Genomic DNA, 14,521 nt, shown 5'->3' with positions numbered 1-14,521 from the left:
AATGACTTATCCATTTTAAGTCGAACACAATCTTCAGTTCAGAAAGAGGAGAGAGTCACGACTGGAGATGAAGAGGAAGATAAGATAATGGGGGAGAATATTTGTTTTGATAGTCGGATTTTTGAAATTTCTATGGAAGAAGAAGAAGAGAAGAGAGAACGTTAGGAGAAAGAAGAAAAAATTCTATTTTCTTTTACCTTTTTTTTTTAAAATGGTTTGGATAGAATTATAAAAGTTGAAAAATGAAGTGTTTTTTTGTATTTTTATAAAAAATTAGAAAGTTTTGAAAATGTTAATTTGGTCCCATTTTTATTTAATTACATTTTAAAGTGAATTTGAGGTCAAAGTGTCGTAAAAAACAAAACCAAGACTTATTATTTAATTTTCTGTCCTCCAATAGCGTACAATACAGTACCAACGACCCCTATGATCATCTTCTTCAGGCGACCAGGACCGAGAAATCAGCGAAAAGATGCACCAGTCCAGCAAATCCGGAATCAAACGGCGATTCTAGTACACTGTACGCGTCTTCTTCCTCTCCTCGCCTCAACAGTACAGCTGCCAACAGCCCTTGATTTGTCCTTGATCGCGTAGGATTGAGCACGTAGGACACTCGAGTTCATCAAGGACGTCCACCTCTTTCGGATTAGTTGAAGAATTTGCTTTCGTGTGGTGGTGGAATAGTTAATTTCCAGCTCGTTTCTTGTTCCAGTTTGCGGTAACATTTATTTCAGCCCATGTCTCTTTATTTCTTAATGTGTGGACTACTCGATTCTTGACTGACTAAGCGTTCAAATGTTATGATTTTAGGCGTATTCCGATTGAATGTTGGCTATGAATCAGTAGATGGTCTGTTCATTCGCGAATTTATTTGTTTCCTTTTCAGTCTTTGGCGTTTGAGATTTGATGATCCCATTTGATGTTGAGTTGGTTTCTCCTGTCTTATTTCATTGTTAATCTCGTCTTGCTTACTGTGAAGTTGCGATTCAGTCTCGGTGTCAAATTAATTTCGTGTTCTGTATTTAGCATCTTTGCTCCTCTGTTTGAATTCGTTTCTTGCTGTTTTGCTTCTCGTATACTTGCTTTGATGTCGCTGATTTCGTATTTCTTGTTTTCGCTGTCTCTTAGCATCAATGGTCTCATTCATTTTGCTATGTTAATGGCATTTTTCTTTTCAAAAATAGGGGAAGAATCTTAAACCAGTTAGTATGAAGGTTGTTTGACGTTTTATCTATCGTTTGTTGATGTAGTCACTGATTTTCTCCATTTTCAAATTCCAGAATTGTCTTGCTGTCCAGCATGCTTTGTTTGAATCGAGTTTATGTCCCCATTTTGTCTAAATTTTAGTCGAAAGTGCTCACCATTTGTAGTTGAGTTTATAAAATGTGAGGTTTTGATTTTTCTTTCAGTGTAGTATTTGTTTCTTGCCTTAGTTGGTCGTTGAATTCGTTAGGAAGATTGTTAAATAGCATGTTCTTTACCTCTTAATGGTTTCATCATTGCCTCCTCAATTTATTTGGAATGTGATCCCCCCATCAGAGACTAATGTTGTTTGTTGTTTTAAAGGTATAAGGTGATAGTTTCTTATGAATGTGGTGATTGATTGTTTACATTGTATTGCTAGTTTCCTTGTTTTAAAATTAGTTGATTTTTTTTTAGTTAAAGAGTTGTTGTTTTGAATCAGATTTTGTTGAAGCCTTTAATTTGTTGATTCATGTCTAAATCAGTAGATTCTCTTCCGTTTGTGTGCTATAGGATAATTCCTCCAATCTTTAGTATGCGAATTGTGCTAAAAGCTTGATGTATTGTTTTGTTATCTTTTGTTGCCATTTTTATTTAAGGGATAGAAATGTTAGGCTTTTAAAATAATTTATCATGAATGGTGTCCCTTTATCCCTTTACTATTAAGTGGCAGTAACTTCATTATTTTTTATTTTGTTTAATTTGATTGATCTGCTGCATCAACTCACCCACATTTGGAACACATAAGCTACCATGGTAACGAAGTACACCATCTCCCCCTTGGGAGAAAACCTCAACTTTTTGCTGATGAACTACACCTTTCAACTGAAGTAATATAGGATCACTATCCTGCTTTTCCTTAACCTCCACTACCAATGAGGATTCTGATCCATTCTAAACTATCACACCACCATCTGACGTGTCCGTAAGGCAAACTCCTAAGCGAGCAAGCTGGTGAACATCTCCGGCTAACTCTTTCTTTCCTTCCTCAACATGTGCTACACTACCCATAGATAGTCTGCTGAGAGCGTCGGCCACTACATTGGCCTTACCTGGATGGTAAAGCACATTCATGTCATAGTCTTTGAGGAATTCAAGTCATCTCCTTTGACGAAGATTCAATTCTTTCTGGGTGAACACATACCGGAGGCCTTATGATCTGAACACAAACAGAATATAACTAAATAACCACCCATTTAACATATTACTCAGTCAACCTCTTCTTTTTTCTTGATCCCATAGCAGTACTCAAAAGGAATTTCGCCATAAGGTTGAATACGCGGCCTTTTTGCTTCAGAATCGAACTGCAAAAGAAGCAAATTATTCAGTTTTAAAATACAAAGAACACACTCCATAGATAACTCATCCAATTAGTTTCTCACTCACGTTTTCTGTAATGACTTTGTAAACTGGATCGTTCAAGTATGTGAATGAAGTGCTAGAGTCGAAAATGGCTCTGAAATCAAAATCAGTGATCTTGCTTCCTACTGTTATTCCTGTCAGGCTGATGTTATAAGTTGGGCTGCATTCAGAGAGAGAGAGAACTAGTAAATACATATTTAGTTGAATTCTCACTTCCCTTAACGTTAAAACCAGAAAATCAAAGTGACAACTTACTATGGTTGATCAAGATTGAGTGGTGTTTCTCCTTGGCCTGGACTTCCTTTATCTCCAAACACTATTCTTCCAATACCATCAGGTCCAAAGCACATAGAGAAAGAATTTGCAGCAAGACCTTTACTTGCTAACATGCTTTGGGCAGATATATTTTCAATACCAAGTCCAAATAGACCATTAGGAGCTGCACCAGTTAAAAATGCACCTGTTTGTCTTATCCCACACCTGGAATGAAAGAAATAGAATAAAATTTATGGTGGATGAAGAAATGCATCAGAAGATCCAAATTACACTGCTTTACCAATTTTGGTATATGGAACCAGCTATAAACACTATAATTTGAGTAGTTAAAAATTCCAACTCTGCTCTAACTAGAATGTGGCTTCATTTCTCAATGATCCCGATTATGGCAACATAGATTGTATTAAAGTGTGCTTTTATGTATAGTTTTGACTTTTGATCATATACTATTGTCTTGCTTGGCCTTGTTACTTATACTTCATGACATGTGATGAATGATTTACTTTTTCTGTAGTATTTGTCTTCTCTACCTACATGTGGTGCATCTGTGATGCTAATGAGTGTACATTTACCTATTCTCTTCTTCGGTGTTAGACGTGTCTCCTATTTTTTTGATTACTTTGCCGACTTTCTTTGTTCTTCCAACGCTCAAGCTCTCTGGTTTCTCATACTCCATAGTCCTACGTTATCAGAGTTGAGCTTTTCGTAGGTTCATGAATGGAAAGCTATATTGTTGTTTGTTTAAAATTCTTACCTCCTTTCCCCACCCACTCATTCCTTGTAAGACAAAAGGATACATAGCTTTCTTGAAATGAAAAAGGAACACATTGTTTGGTGGTTGTGTTAAAACTTACCTTCTAACAATCAACCAATAGAAACCGATGAATCAGGAATCACCTTTTTCTTGTTTTTCATCCAGGGGCATTTACTACAAATGTTGTTGCAGCTGCACCTATACTATACTGTAAAGGCACACTAAATGCATCTAAAACGGTATGTAGTAGAAACTGTACTTGTTATTTTGCCTCACTTATGGTGAAGGAACTTTTTGTCAACTCTAGAACTACCAACTCGCAACTTTCACATGCTATTGTAGTTCTGTACTCTGCATACTGTTTGTTTACCCTATATTGACTTAAGCAATGATGTGATACAACAAGAAGAAAAGTCGTTGCAATTGGTTACTATTGAGCCAAAAAAAGCTTTAAATTAAGCTAACATGCTATCTTATTGGTCTCCTTCACACGTTTAAGCCGATGCTTTTGTATTTTTATGATTTATTAGAGAAAGGGATGCATCTCCATTCATATTTAGGAATGAATCCAGACTTTCATGAATTTTTACTATTTTGTGAATCCGAGAAGCATATTAGAAGTATATATTAGTAACTTGATGTCATGGGCAGCAAACTTGACTACTTTTGAAGTCCTGTCTTCTTATAAAAATACTAGATACCACTTTTCAGGCTCACGCTGTATTAAAAAATGCTGGTCAAGCTAATGTAGCAAGCCAACAACGATAATTTCTTCTGAAAGTTTTGATTGGAAGCTCAATTTTTGAACTTTAGTTCAAATCAGGGTGCATCTCCTCACACCTGACGTTCATTCGTTCTCTTTCATTTTTTCATTGTCACCCAATTTTAGTCTCTATTACTTCTTCTTATGTTTCTTCCACTCTTTTCATTCTCTCCCTCTCTACTAGACCATGTGTTTAATAATCTCAAATTGCATCAGGTTTTGTTTTCTTGGTTTGATTTTCACCGTCATGCACAGTTCTTTGTTAAAACAAACATATCTACAAAAATTCAACATAAAATGACAATGAATAATATAGGCTCTAAGTATGAATTTATAATCGTTATGTCGCCTGAAAATTGAGATGGAATCCTTCTGAAAGAACTATCTAGGTCTATAGGCAAGTTAATGATTGCCACATTCTTTTTAGAAAAAAATCTTTGCGACTAAAAAATCAAAAGTTATCTTCAGTTGTTTCGGCTTATGACACAAATATTCTTTAGAATGTCCTTTTAAAGGCATCATCTGGTCCATTGATCTGAGTTTAAGGGCAGCAACTTCAAGTTCTTTCAATTGGCTATAGTAGTTCTAGAAGAACTAAAGATTGTGCCTAAAGTAATCAATAAAATGGACAAATCTAAATTTTGATTATAACTTTGAAATTGAAGTGTGATCTTTTGCTCATCCAAGTTGGTAGTAGAAATCTTTTCATCGTTTCCTAATTGATGCTTCATGTATTAAAACAATAGTGTCGATACCTTAATATATCTTTAGATTTGATTTTTGCTTGATAGGTAACTATTTTTCTCATAAGACATGAGGCAAATGTGGATGCGGAGGACAAAAAGAATGCTAGATAGTTGAACAAATTTTACATCAGCCCAAAATTAATTGATGTTGATAACACAGTGTGTGGGTGTGTGTGGGTGTGCTGTGGTGTCATTACACAATTGATATATTCAACTCCTACTTTGTAAATTGCAGATACAAAGTGTCCTGGAATTTGTGGAGTTAGCTGCTCCAGATGCTTCTTTGGTTCCTTGTTTTTCTAATACACAAATAGGTTGGTTGATTTCTATTATTTTTCTTTATGGGAGAAGAGTTAAGCAGCTCTTTAACTTTCAAATTAATCTCCTAAGTCAGCTTCTTTTAACACATTCTTGAATGATTATTGGTAAAGGTCATTCTTGCTTACTTTATAGCTTACTAAAATTTCTTTGTTGCATCTTTATATTCTCCTTATATTTTGTCAAATTAAATAGCATAAACAAACAATAATGTCGACCACAAGCGCACGGGCACACCACATCTAGTATATATATATATATATATATATATCCCAACAAAATTTAAAGATTATGAAAAGAATAATATCTAAAGATCTTTCCCTTCTACCATCGAGGGAATTTGTGAAAAAAAGAAATTCTTCAATTTTCATCTTTATGTTAGACAATTTTTTTATACCTTTAATATATTTCAACAATGTTATATTATTATTATTATTTTATATAATGTATGTAAATATTTCATTAAAAGATCTTCTATATCCTTTAAATTTTATTTTTAATTAGTTTTTTTTAAAAAAATAATTTGTTATTTTTTTTTTTGGAATAGTGATGTTTTAATCTTTAGTTTTTAATTAATATTAATAGTTTATTATTTAATTTTTGTCAGGGTGGAATACTTTATCCATGTGGAATGCCATGTGTCAATGTTTTTTCAAATAAAAGATAGAGATGTGTGTTTCTCAAACTAATAAGTGATATTTAGGTATGGACTCACATTCTCAATGGTTTAGTTATGGAACTAAAAAAAATAAATAGTTTAAGTGTATTTTTGACACTCATCTCAAATAAAAATTTAATAGTTAAAACTTTAATTATTCAAAGTCCTAAATCAAAATTTAATATTTAAAAAATTTGCAATGGTGAAATCCCAAATCGTTGATCTGAATTCATTGAAATCAGATTTGAAATTCCAAAGCTCATATCCCGAATTGCGCTGATCTTCATATTGCAGGTCCAAAGGCAACCTAAGATTTTTCTGCGACTATTTGTCTATGGCGGACTTGAGCATTTCTTTTTTCTCTCTCCTCCTCCCTTTCTTCTCTCTATCCCTCCTAGTTTTCCTCGCCTTCATCGTCCGACCACACCCCGTCAAAGTTCCAATTAAAAATCGCCATGTCTTCATCACTGGCGGCTCAAGCGGTATTGGCTTAGCTCTAGCTCAACAGGCTGCTTCAGAAGGTGCAAAAGTTTCAATACTTGCTCGTAACATTGGTAGACTCGAAGATGCGAAGGAGTCAATTCGGCTTTCTACTGGCCGTGACGTGGCCATTTTCAGCGCTGATGTGAGAGACTACGAGGCTGTTAAGAAGGCTGTAGAAGAGGCAGGACCAATCGATGTGTTGGTGTGCAATCAGGGAGTTTTTGTACCTCAAGAATTGGAGACTCAAGATATTGAGGAGATCAAGTTTATGATTGATGTCAACTTGATCGGGACTTTTCATTTGATTAAAGCTGCTTTGCCTGGAATGAAGAATAGGGCTGACCGTGGACCTGGGTCCATCGCTATCATATCTTCACAAGCTGGTCAGGTATGTTCTACCTTCGGTTCAAGTATCAATTTCAATGGTCTTCTGTTCCACTCAGAATTAATTCCGTCGGATAACTAGTTCACCATATAGAGATGAGAAAGGAACAAATTAGAGCAGAGAAAAAAATGGTTGGCAAGGCAGTAAGCGGTTTTTAAAGTATAGGTACTTTGATCTCCAGTATGATGCTAATTGTGAGAGTTCATGTTTTTAGTATACCCAAGTATGAGTTCTGAGTTGGACTAGAAATAGTTGAGCTCCTAATGGTGGCCTATACTCCAATCTAAGTTTAGCCCAAAATGCAAAAAAATATTTTGCTGACAAATTGTTGTATTCTGTATGAGCATCATAGTCCACGGTAAAAAAGAAACAGAAATGGTTGAAGATAAGCAAACATAATAGTGGGCTTAAATGAACACTGAACCTCATTGCATACTGTTACATACAAGTCTATTTAACATTGAAAATAACTTATCTTCAATTTTACGTAATTTTGCGCTAGATTTAGACATTTATATGCATCTTGTGTTTAAATATTATCATACAACTTGATGGAATACATGATTTTGCATTTCTTTTATAGTATGGCATCTGAATGTATCTTGCCGTATGTGTTTTAATTTAGGCTTATATAAAAATATGAAAATAAAATTGAAATGTAATGTTTGATTTATATTGTTCCCCTGGTGTCTATACCGTACTTGACAAATAGTCTCCTACTTTTGATGTCATCTTGATTTTTGATTAACTACATGCATCAAAAACCAAGAAAGGAGAATGAAGAAAGCCTTAGAAGCTTGACCAGGTTTTTAGCTCTTTTTAGTTTTATACACAAAATTGTTACCTTTGTCAAAAAAGTTTTATAGACAGACTATGCTATATGGTGCAAAGTGTTGGCCAATCGAGAAGTCCAATGCCCGGAAGATGAGAGTAACAGAGGTGAGGATGCTAGGATGGTGTGGGCATACCAAGAGAGATAAGATTAGGAATGAAGATACTCGCGCCAAGGTGGGAGTGGCCCCCATGGAAAATAAGATGCAGTAAGGGAGGTTGAGATGGTTCGGGCATATGAAGAGGAGATGTGTGCAGGGGCGGACCCACGTTGGTTCCAGGGGGTTCACCCGAACCCCCTCGGCAAAAAATTACACTGTATATATAAGGTAATTTTCTGTATTTATGTGAATATATATATTTTGAACCCCCTCAATGACAAGGAGAAAGAGATAGTCCAGTGGCATTTTCCTTGAAAATTAAGCCTCATGTCGAGGGTTCGAATCCCTGCATTAGCGTTTTATTTTTTTCTTTTCCAGTTTCAGTTTTTTTTTTTTTTTTTTAAAGGTTTCAGTTCCGTTTTCACGTTTTTTTTAGTTTTTTATTTTATAAAACATGCTAAAAGTGTGGTTTTAAACCCAAAAAAATTCAAGGGTCCACCACTAAAACTAAATACTACTACTTTCTTGAAATTTTGTTTTGTTGGCTTATATATACACGTTTATACTTTTATTTTTCGAACCCCTGAACGAAAATCCTGGGTCCGCCACTGTACATACCTAGCTTGTGCATACACATGACGTAAAGTAAACACAGATCAAACATACACAAGATGTATCACATGTATGTCATATATATGATGTTACACACATGATATACAATAACTTAAGCAAGAGATACAAGATCTATATACACATAATATACAAGGATATATTACTGTTACAGTTCCGTTTTCACGTTTTATTTTATAAAACATGCTAAAAGTGTGGTTTTAAACCCAAAAAAATTCAAGGGTCCACCACTAAAACTAAATACTACTACTTTCTTGAAATTTTATTTTGTTGGCTTATATATACACATTTATACTTTTATTTTTCGAACCCCCTGAACGAAAATCCTGGGTCCGCCACTGGATGTGTGGATGCCCCGGTAAGGAGGTGTGAGATTTTGGCCGTAGAGAGCTTTAGGAGGGGTAGAGGTAGGCCCAAAAAAATTGGGGCGAGGGATTACACTGGGTTTATTGTTGCAATCTCAAAATGTGTGCTGCCATCAACAGTTGTAGATTCTTTAGGCACATCTACTTCATAAAAAAAAAGATTCTGTAGGCACATCCCATGAATCATTTGTTGTTTGTTCTTCCTCAACAAGGTCAATAGAAATGGAATCTGAAGGAAACATGTCAACTTCGAATTTGCTACTGTTGAAGCACTCGGTACACAAATCAAAATCTTCATGTGTTTGACTATGATACCTCACTCTTGAGCAACCAGCTAAACAAGAATTGCAATGGTACCCTAAAGCTGATTTCTTCAGATTTACCAGTAATTATGCCACTTATTTTCCATATTTCGCCAAATCATTTGAATCTCTGTTGTGTTGGTCTGGATATATCCTAAATAACCAGGAAATACACTCACAACTTCATGACACCATAAACCTCTGGTATAGCAGGAGATCATCACTTTCTAGGAAACAATAATTTTGTCAGGTGTTGTCCCAAACATGTGACTGCATAGTGCATCTATTTATTTTCACAGTAACCACCAAGCAGTGAATTACTAGAGGTGCTAGTAAGCACATTTTGACCAGGGTCAAATGGAAAATGAAACAAAACACCTTGAGTAATCATGTCCCTACCTATCACACAATTCTTACATCCGCCACTGCTTTCAAGCATTTGATCAAATGCGGTAAGCAATTTTAGTTCTCTCAACATGATGCATGCTTATAGGGATGTTAAAGTGAACAGTACTCAAATTAAACTCTCTGATCAGATTTTTCATTGTCCCTAGTTTTCGGCGACTGGATGGCTTTGTGGTTATTGCGAATGTGGAGAGCATCGACAAACTTTTTTTAGTTCCATGTTCTTACGGATATTCATAGTGTGTTGCTGGTCTGATATATCTGCTATAAATCCTTGGGTCATTCCTTCAAACATCTCACAATCGTTCATTTTTGAACTAGTTCTCTAATTTTATTTAGTCCAGTGATTTCGCTGGCAGAGACCGATCCAGCTTGAGATTTTTTCTCAGTCTGCAGAATAGCTTCAGTGTCGCTCTTGGGGAGAAAGAGCTTCTCTTTGTTTGTTCTGCAGGTGAAGGCCATTAATAGCCTCCTTCAGTTCACTTATCATTTTAAATAATTTGACAGTCGTTGTTCCATCTGGTCTTTTCGATTCATTAATTCCTTCTGACTAGCAGCCATAGCAGCAAGTCGTGCAGCCAAATCCACCCGATTTTCCATCATCTTAGGATCTCAGCTTGAGCTCCCAGTTGATGTGTTCTTCTCCATGAACACAGCCCCAAGAGATCAATGTTTTGATACCATTTGATGCCTAATTGTTGGTATCGAAGAACAGAGGAGAGAGAAGAAAGGAATGTAACACAAGTCTCTTTGTTAGCTCTAATGTACTCCCCTTTTACTCATCTTCTTGATGCTTTTAATGAAACTTCTTACTTCATCAAAAAAGAAGAGAAAAATGAGAGAAAAGGGCATACATGAGGAGAAGTTTAGGAAGGAAATTAGCAATTTGTATTATCATTTATCATGATGCAATACAAGTGTTTGATTGATCTTTTATACTACCAGCTATGCTCACATGAAGTGTGCTGAAAATGAAATAAAAGAAAATGGGAAATTAAACTAGGATAAGAAAATGCCAAGTTAACAAACTTTCCCACCAAAATTAGCTTTCACACACTTCAGGTAATTTCTAGCTTAGATACTAAGTTCCGTATTAGTCAGTTTCCCATATTGGTGGAAGTATTTGGGAGAATTATATTTTTGTAAGGTAACCAAAAAAAGTAAAAGAGGATTTCTTCAAACATTTTCTGTTGTAATGAAACAAATAGTAAAGTAATCTAGCATTGCCGCCAAGTGGGTAGACCGGTGGACTTAAGGACATTAGGGGCTAATGTATTCTTGTGTGTAGTTTGCACTAAATCAAGAGCATGTTTGGCGGTAATTTATGAACATGCTTGATTGCATTATACTCTTTTGGTTAACTTGAATACATCTCTTCAACCACTTCTGCTATCTGCCATGTAAGAATTTAGGTTGAGGTTAGATGTTAGTCAAAGAAAAATGCTTAGTAACAGCTATAGTAAGCAGGAGAACGAGTAACTAGTTTTGAGATAAGGACATGAAAGGCTAAACTGCTCCAGAGTATATTTCTGTTGTGAGCTTAACCTGTCTTGTTATTATAATAAAGATTGGCCTCTGGTATGACTATCACAAAACGTTGAAATGAGAGCATTGTTCAGAACCAAAATATGGTTTGAACTTGATAACAATGTAAATGACGTCGTACTATGATCACTGTTTATATTTGTTGTTAATTTTCGAAGATCTTACCACAGTTTTCTGGTATAAATAGATTGAGAAATGAAGGTAAAATTAGTGTCATACAGTCTGAGATGATTAAAGAATAACAAAGCATTATAAAGTCTATCTCAATCTCTAAAATTCACTAGATTTAGTCAAGATATGATTTGTGCTATTGGTTCTTAAATCTGGAGTCTGTAACATGTTGGATGGTTTTCTATTTTCTACTTACTTTACCCATTTTCTTACGTCCACCAAGGATATTGGAGTTTTCTTTTGTTAAATATCCTATTAATACTTTCAGTTTTAGCATCGTAGGTTCATTTACCATCTAATACTGTAAAATTCTAAATTAGAAGCACCCGGAGTAGTTGAGAGCTATAATACTATTACAAATGTATCTGAACTCGTAACTACTATGGTATCAACATTTGCAGATAAGCACTTCCTATAAATTTTTTCATGCTACAGTTACTAGCAAATGCATTTCAAGTAGTGTCTTTTGAACAGCAAAAGACAATGAAATGCATTAGCTAGTTTCGTCTCTTTATTTAGAATTAGAAAGAAGTAGTTTTGTTATGTACCTGACTCACTTAAAGTTTGGAACTCATTATTCTTTGAGGATGGTAGTTTGAGAAAGTGTGGACAATCTTATGATTTTGCAGTATTCTCGTTAGTACACAATTCATGAGGACTTTTTGCATGGAGACACTTTCAGCAGCAGCGTTTTTCATCTTCTGTTCTGATTGATATCTAATCTCTATTGCAATTTTATTTTTTATCTCATCTAGGAGTTTTTGGGGAAACAATGAAAATAAGTTAGAGTTGATCATCACAATTGTCCAATTTATTTAATTTCGTTTCCCTCTATGCATTCACATTTACGTGTATTCATCATAAAAAAATTAACTGGAGGACCCACCACGGCAAATGCTTCCTTAAATAGTAGTTAAACCTGAAGGATTGGAGCTTGGTCTGTGATGCTCACATAATAAAGAGATAATGTGTATCGTTAGCCACCACTGAAATGTTTTCTCAAATAGTAGTTTAACCTGAAAGACTGGAAGCAGTCTGTGATAAAATATGGTAGAATCAGGTGAACTTCTTTTCCCATACAATTGCATTAGTGTACTTTATAATGTTTTTTCTTAGCTGATTTGGTTTATTTGGTATTTTGTTGTCTTAGGTTGGGATATATGGTTATACAGCTTATTCAGCTAGTAAGTTCGGCCTCAGAGGACTGGCAGAAGCACTGCAGCAGGAAGTAATTGGTGAAAATATTCACGTATCACTAATATTTCCCCCGGACACTGAAACTCCTGGATTTGCTGAAGGTTGGACCTGAACAAATCCTACTCTGTTTCTTCTGGTTGTTATCACTACATGTCACAATGCACGAATTAGATGCTATGCTACATGTTGGGGGGGGGGCAACAAACACACTGCTTTCTACTTGCATCATGTTTGTCTATGTAAAAAAAAGAAGGTTATCATAAATAAAATCTATGTAAAAAAAATTAAATATGTAATATCACCATACCCAGTTGGAATCCACTAATGCTAAATGCTATGATCTACCTCTGATTCTAAGTTGATATGTTCGTTTTATATCCTTTTCCTTAATATCTTTTTCTTTATCTTCCTTCAGAGACCACAAAATTGTCTGGATCAAGCAAGTTGATTAGTTCACAATAAAAATGATGATAGAACTGATCTTTTTACCAATTATTGAGTACTGCATGGGATAGCACAAATTGTTTAGCCAATTTGTTCTTTATGTTTCGAGGAACAAAGCCAGAAAATATTTGTTCTTGATTAGCTCATGATGTACTGCACATATTAGCTATCCTTTATAGCAATTCAATAGGTTATGTAAAATCTTGAAATGCCATGAAGATTCTGTAGAACCCGACAGGATGTTAAATGCTGCATTTCAGTGTCTTTAGATCTATTTAGATAATACAGGTCTAGAACAGTTTGAGGCTTAATGTGTATGGTCTCTGCTTCGTTTTAATATTAAAGAATGTGGTCAAGGGGTTGACATGCTTATGCGAGTTATAGAGTTCCTTTGTTATGATATTTAGGCTGTGATGAATGCACATGGAGATATGTATGCACTAATATTGAACCTTGGGAGACATCAACATGATTGTGTGTGTTGTACCCCCAATATTTCATGTGCACAATGTCGAATGTACCCGATAGGTGCTTGAACTTACCTGAATGATAATCAGTTTACATTTGCAATAATTTAAGTTTAATCCTTTTGCAGAGAACAAGAGGAGGCCACAGTTGACTAGTATACTAGCAGCTTCTTCTGGTTCCATGAAAGCTGATGAAGTTGCAAAGAAAGCTTTGAATGGCCTTAAATCAGGAAACTTCATTGTCCCTTGCAACTTTGAGGGATTCTTTCTTTCCATAGCAACTTCTGGTCTATCTCCTCAGAGATCATTCCTGATGGCATTTATCGAAGTGATAGCTGCTGGAATATTACGTGTTGTTGGTCTATGTTTCCAGTGGAATTGGTATGGTAATATTGACAAATTCCTTGGAGAAAGAAAATAGAGAGCAACTACTAAACAGATTCTAACAAGAATTGATAGTTTGATCGAACAAATGCATTTCGACATGATAGTTGTTATAGAAATCAAACTTTTTCATGATGTCTTATGTACCCCTAGGCTGTCCAATTTTCATCTACTTCTGTGCAAGTGAACCAAAAGAAATATGTAGTTTTGGTTCCTCTTTGATTATATACATTACCAAGTGTTTCTGGATACTTTGTCCACTAATTGAGAAGTTTTTCTATCTACTGTGCTTGGAGTTCATAGATTTCTTGGTGAATTGATAAAACATTAGTAGCAAAACTCTTTGATATAAATAAGACATCACTTTAGAACATTCAGAAAAAGTAAAAAAAGAAATTAAAAAGATGGAATAATTAAGAAAAAGTAAAGTCATTGTGCCTGTGATTACTACTTTATAAGCACAAATTCTCACTTCAATAATGTTGAACAGACACATTGTATTCCACAATAGCATCTCCAGTGTTGACATCAAACCAAAAAGTATGAGCCAATGCATAGTCTCTAGCAAACCTAAAGAGTCCAGTGCCTCCAACAATAGGCATCTCTCTAACATCTCTCATACAAGGTAAAACAAGTACAAAATGGTAAATAACAACTCTTATTATCTAAACAAGTAAAAGTGAATATCTATT

The 14,521-nt window shown here is 35.0% G+C and overlaps 1 protein-coding gene across 4 annotated transcripts; it reads left to right on the top strand.

Moving 5' to 3' along the window:
- The first annotated feature begins 382 nt into the window (after positions 1-382).
- LOC102600214 (3-dehydrosphinganine reductase TSC10A-like) lies at positions 383-14,113 on the top strand. Of its 4 annotated transcripts, none has more exons than XM_015306374.1 (7): positions 383-718; positions 3,800-3,873; positions 5,379-5,457; positions 6,069-6,164; positions 6,414-6,990; positions 12,488-12,635; positions 13,574-14,113. In XM_015306374.1, exons 5-7 carry the CDS (start codon positions 6,454-6,456, stop codon positions 13,864-13,866), a joined length of 978 nt encoding a protein of 325 aa, XP_015161860.1. In that variant the 5' UTR covers positions 383-718; positions 3,800-3,873; positions 5,379-5,457; positions 6,069-6,164; positions 6,414-6,453; the 3' UTR covers positions 13,867-14,113. The 4 variants fall into 4 exon arrangements, with proteins under 4 accessions (XP_015161860.1, XP_006341896.1, XP_006341895.1 ...); XM_006341834.2 differs by lacking the exon at positions 6,069-6,164 and adding an exon at positions 811-849; XM_006341833.2 differs by lacking the exon at positions 6,069-6,164.
- Positions 14,114-14,521: the final 408 nt, after the last annotated feature.

The sequence above is a fragment of the Solanum tuberosum genome, unplaced genomic scaffold (assembly GCF_000226075.1).
Source record: "Solanum tuberosum cultivar DM 1-3 516 R44 unplaced genomic scaffold, SolTub_3.0 scf00031, whole genome shotgun sequence".
Classification (NCBI taxonomy): domain Eukaryota; kingdom Viridiplantae; phylum Streptophyta; class Magnoliopsida; order Solanales; family Solanaceae; genus Solanum; species Solanum tuberosum.
Note: the sequence above shows the minus strand (reverse complement) of the source record. Positions and strands in the feature narration are given on the sequence as shown.

Bases quoted from the DNA above. Each gene is read 5' to 3' on its own strand.
- LOC102600214 (XM_006341835.2), top strand. From the start codon at position 6,454: ATGGCGGACTTGAGCATTTCTTTTTTCTCTCTCCTCCTCCCTTTCTTC. The intron at 6,991-12,487 runs GTATGTTCTACC...TTGTTGTCTTAG, and splicing joins TATCTTCACAAGCTGGTCAG to GTTGGGATATATGGTTATAC. The intron at 12,636-13,573 runs GTTGGACCTGAA...ATCCTTTTGCAG, and splicing joins AACTCCTGGATTTGCTGAAG to AGAACAAGAGGAGGCCACAG.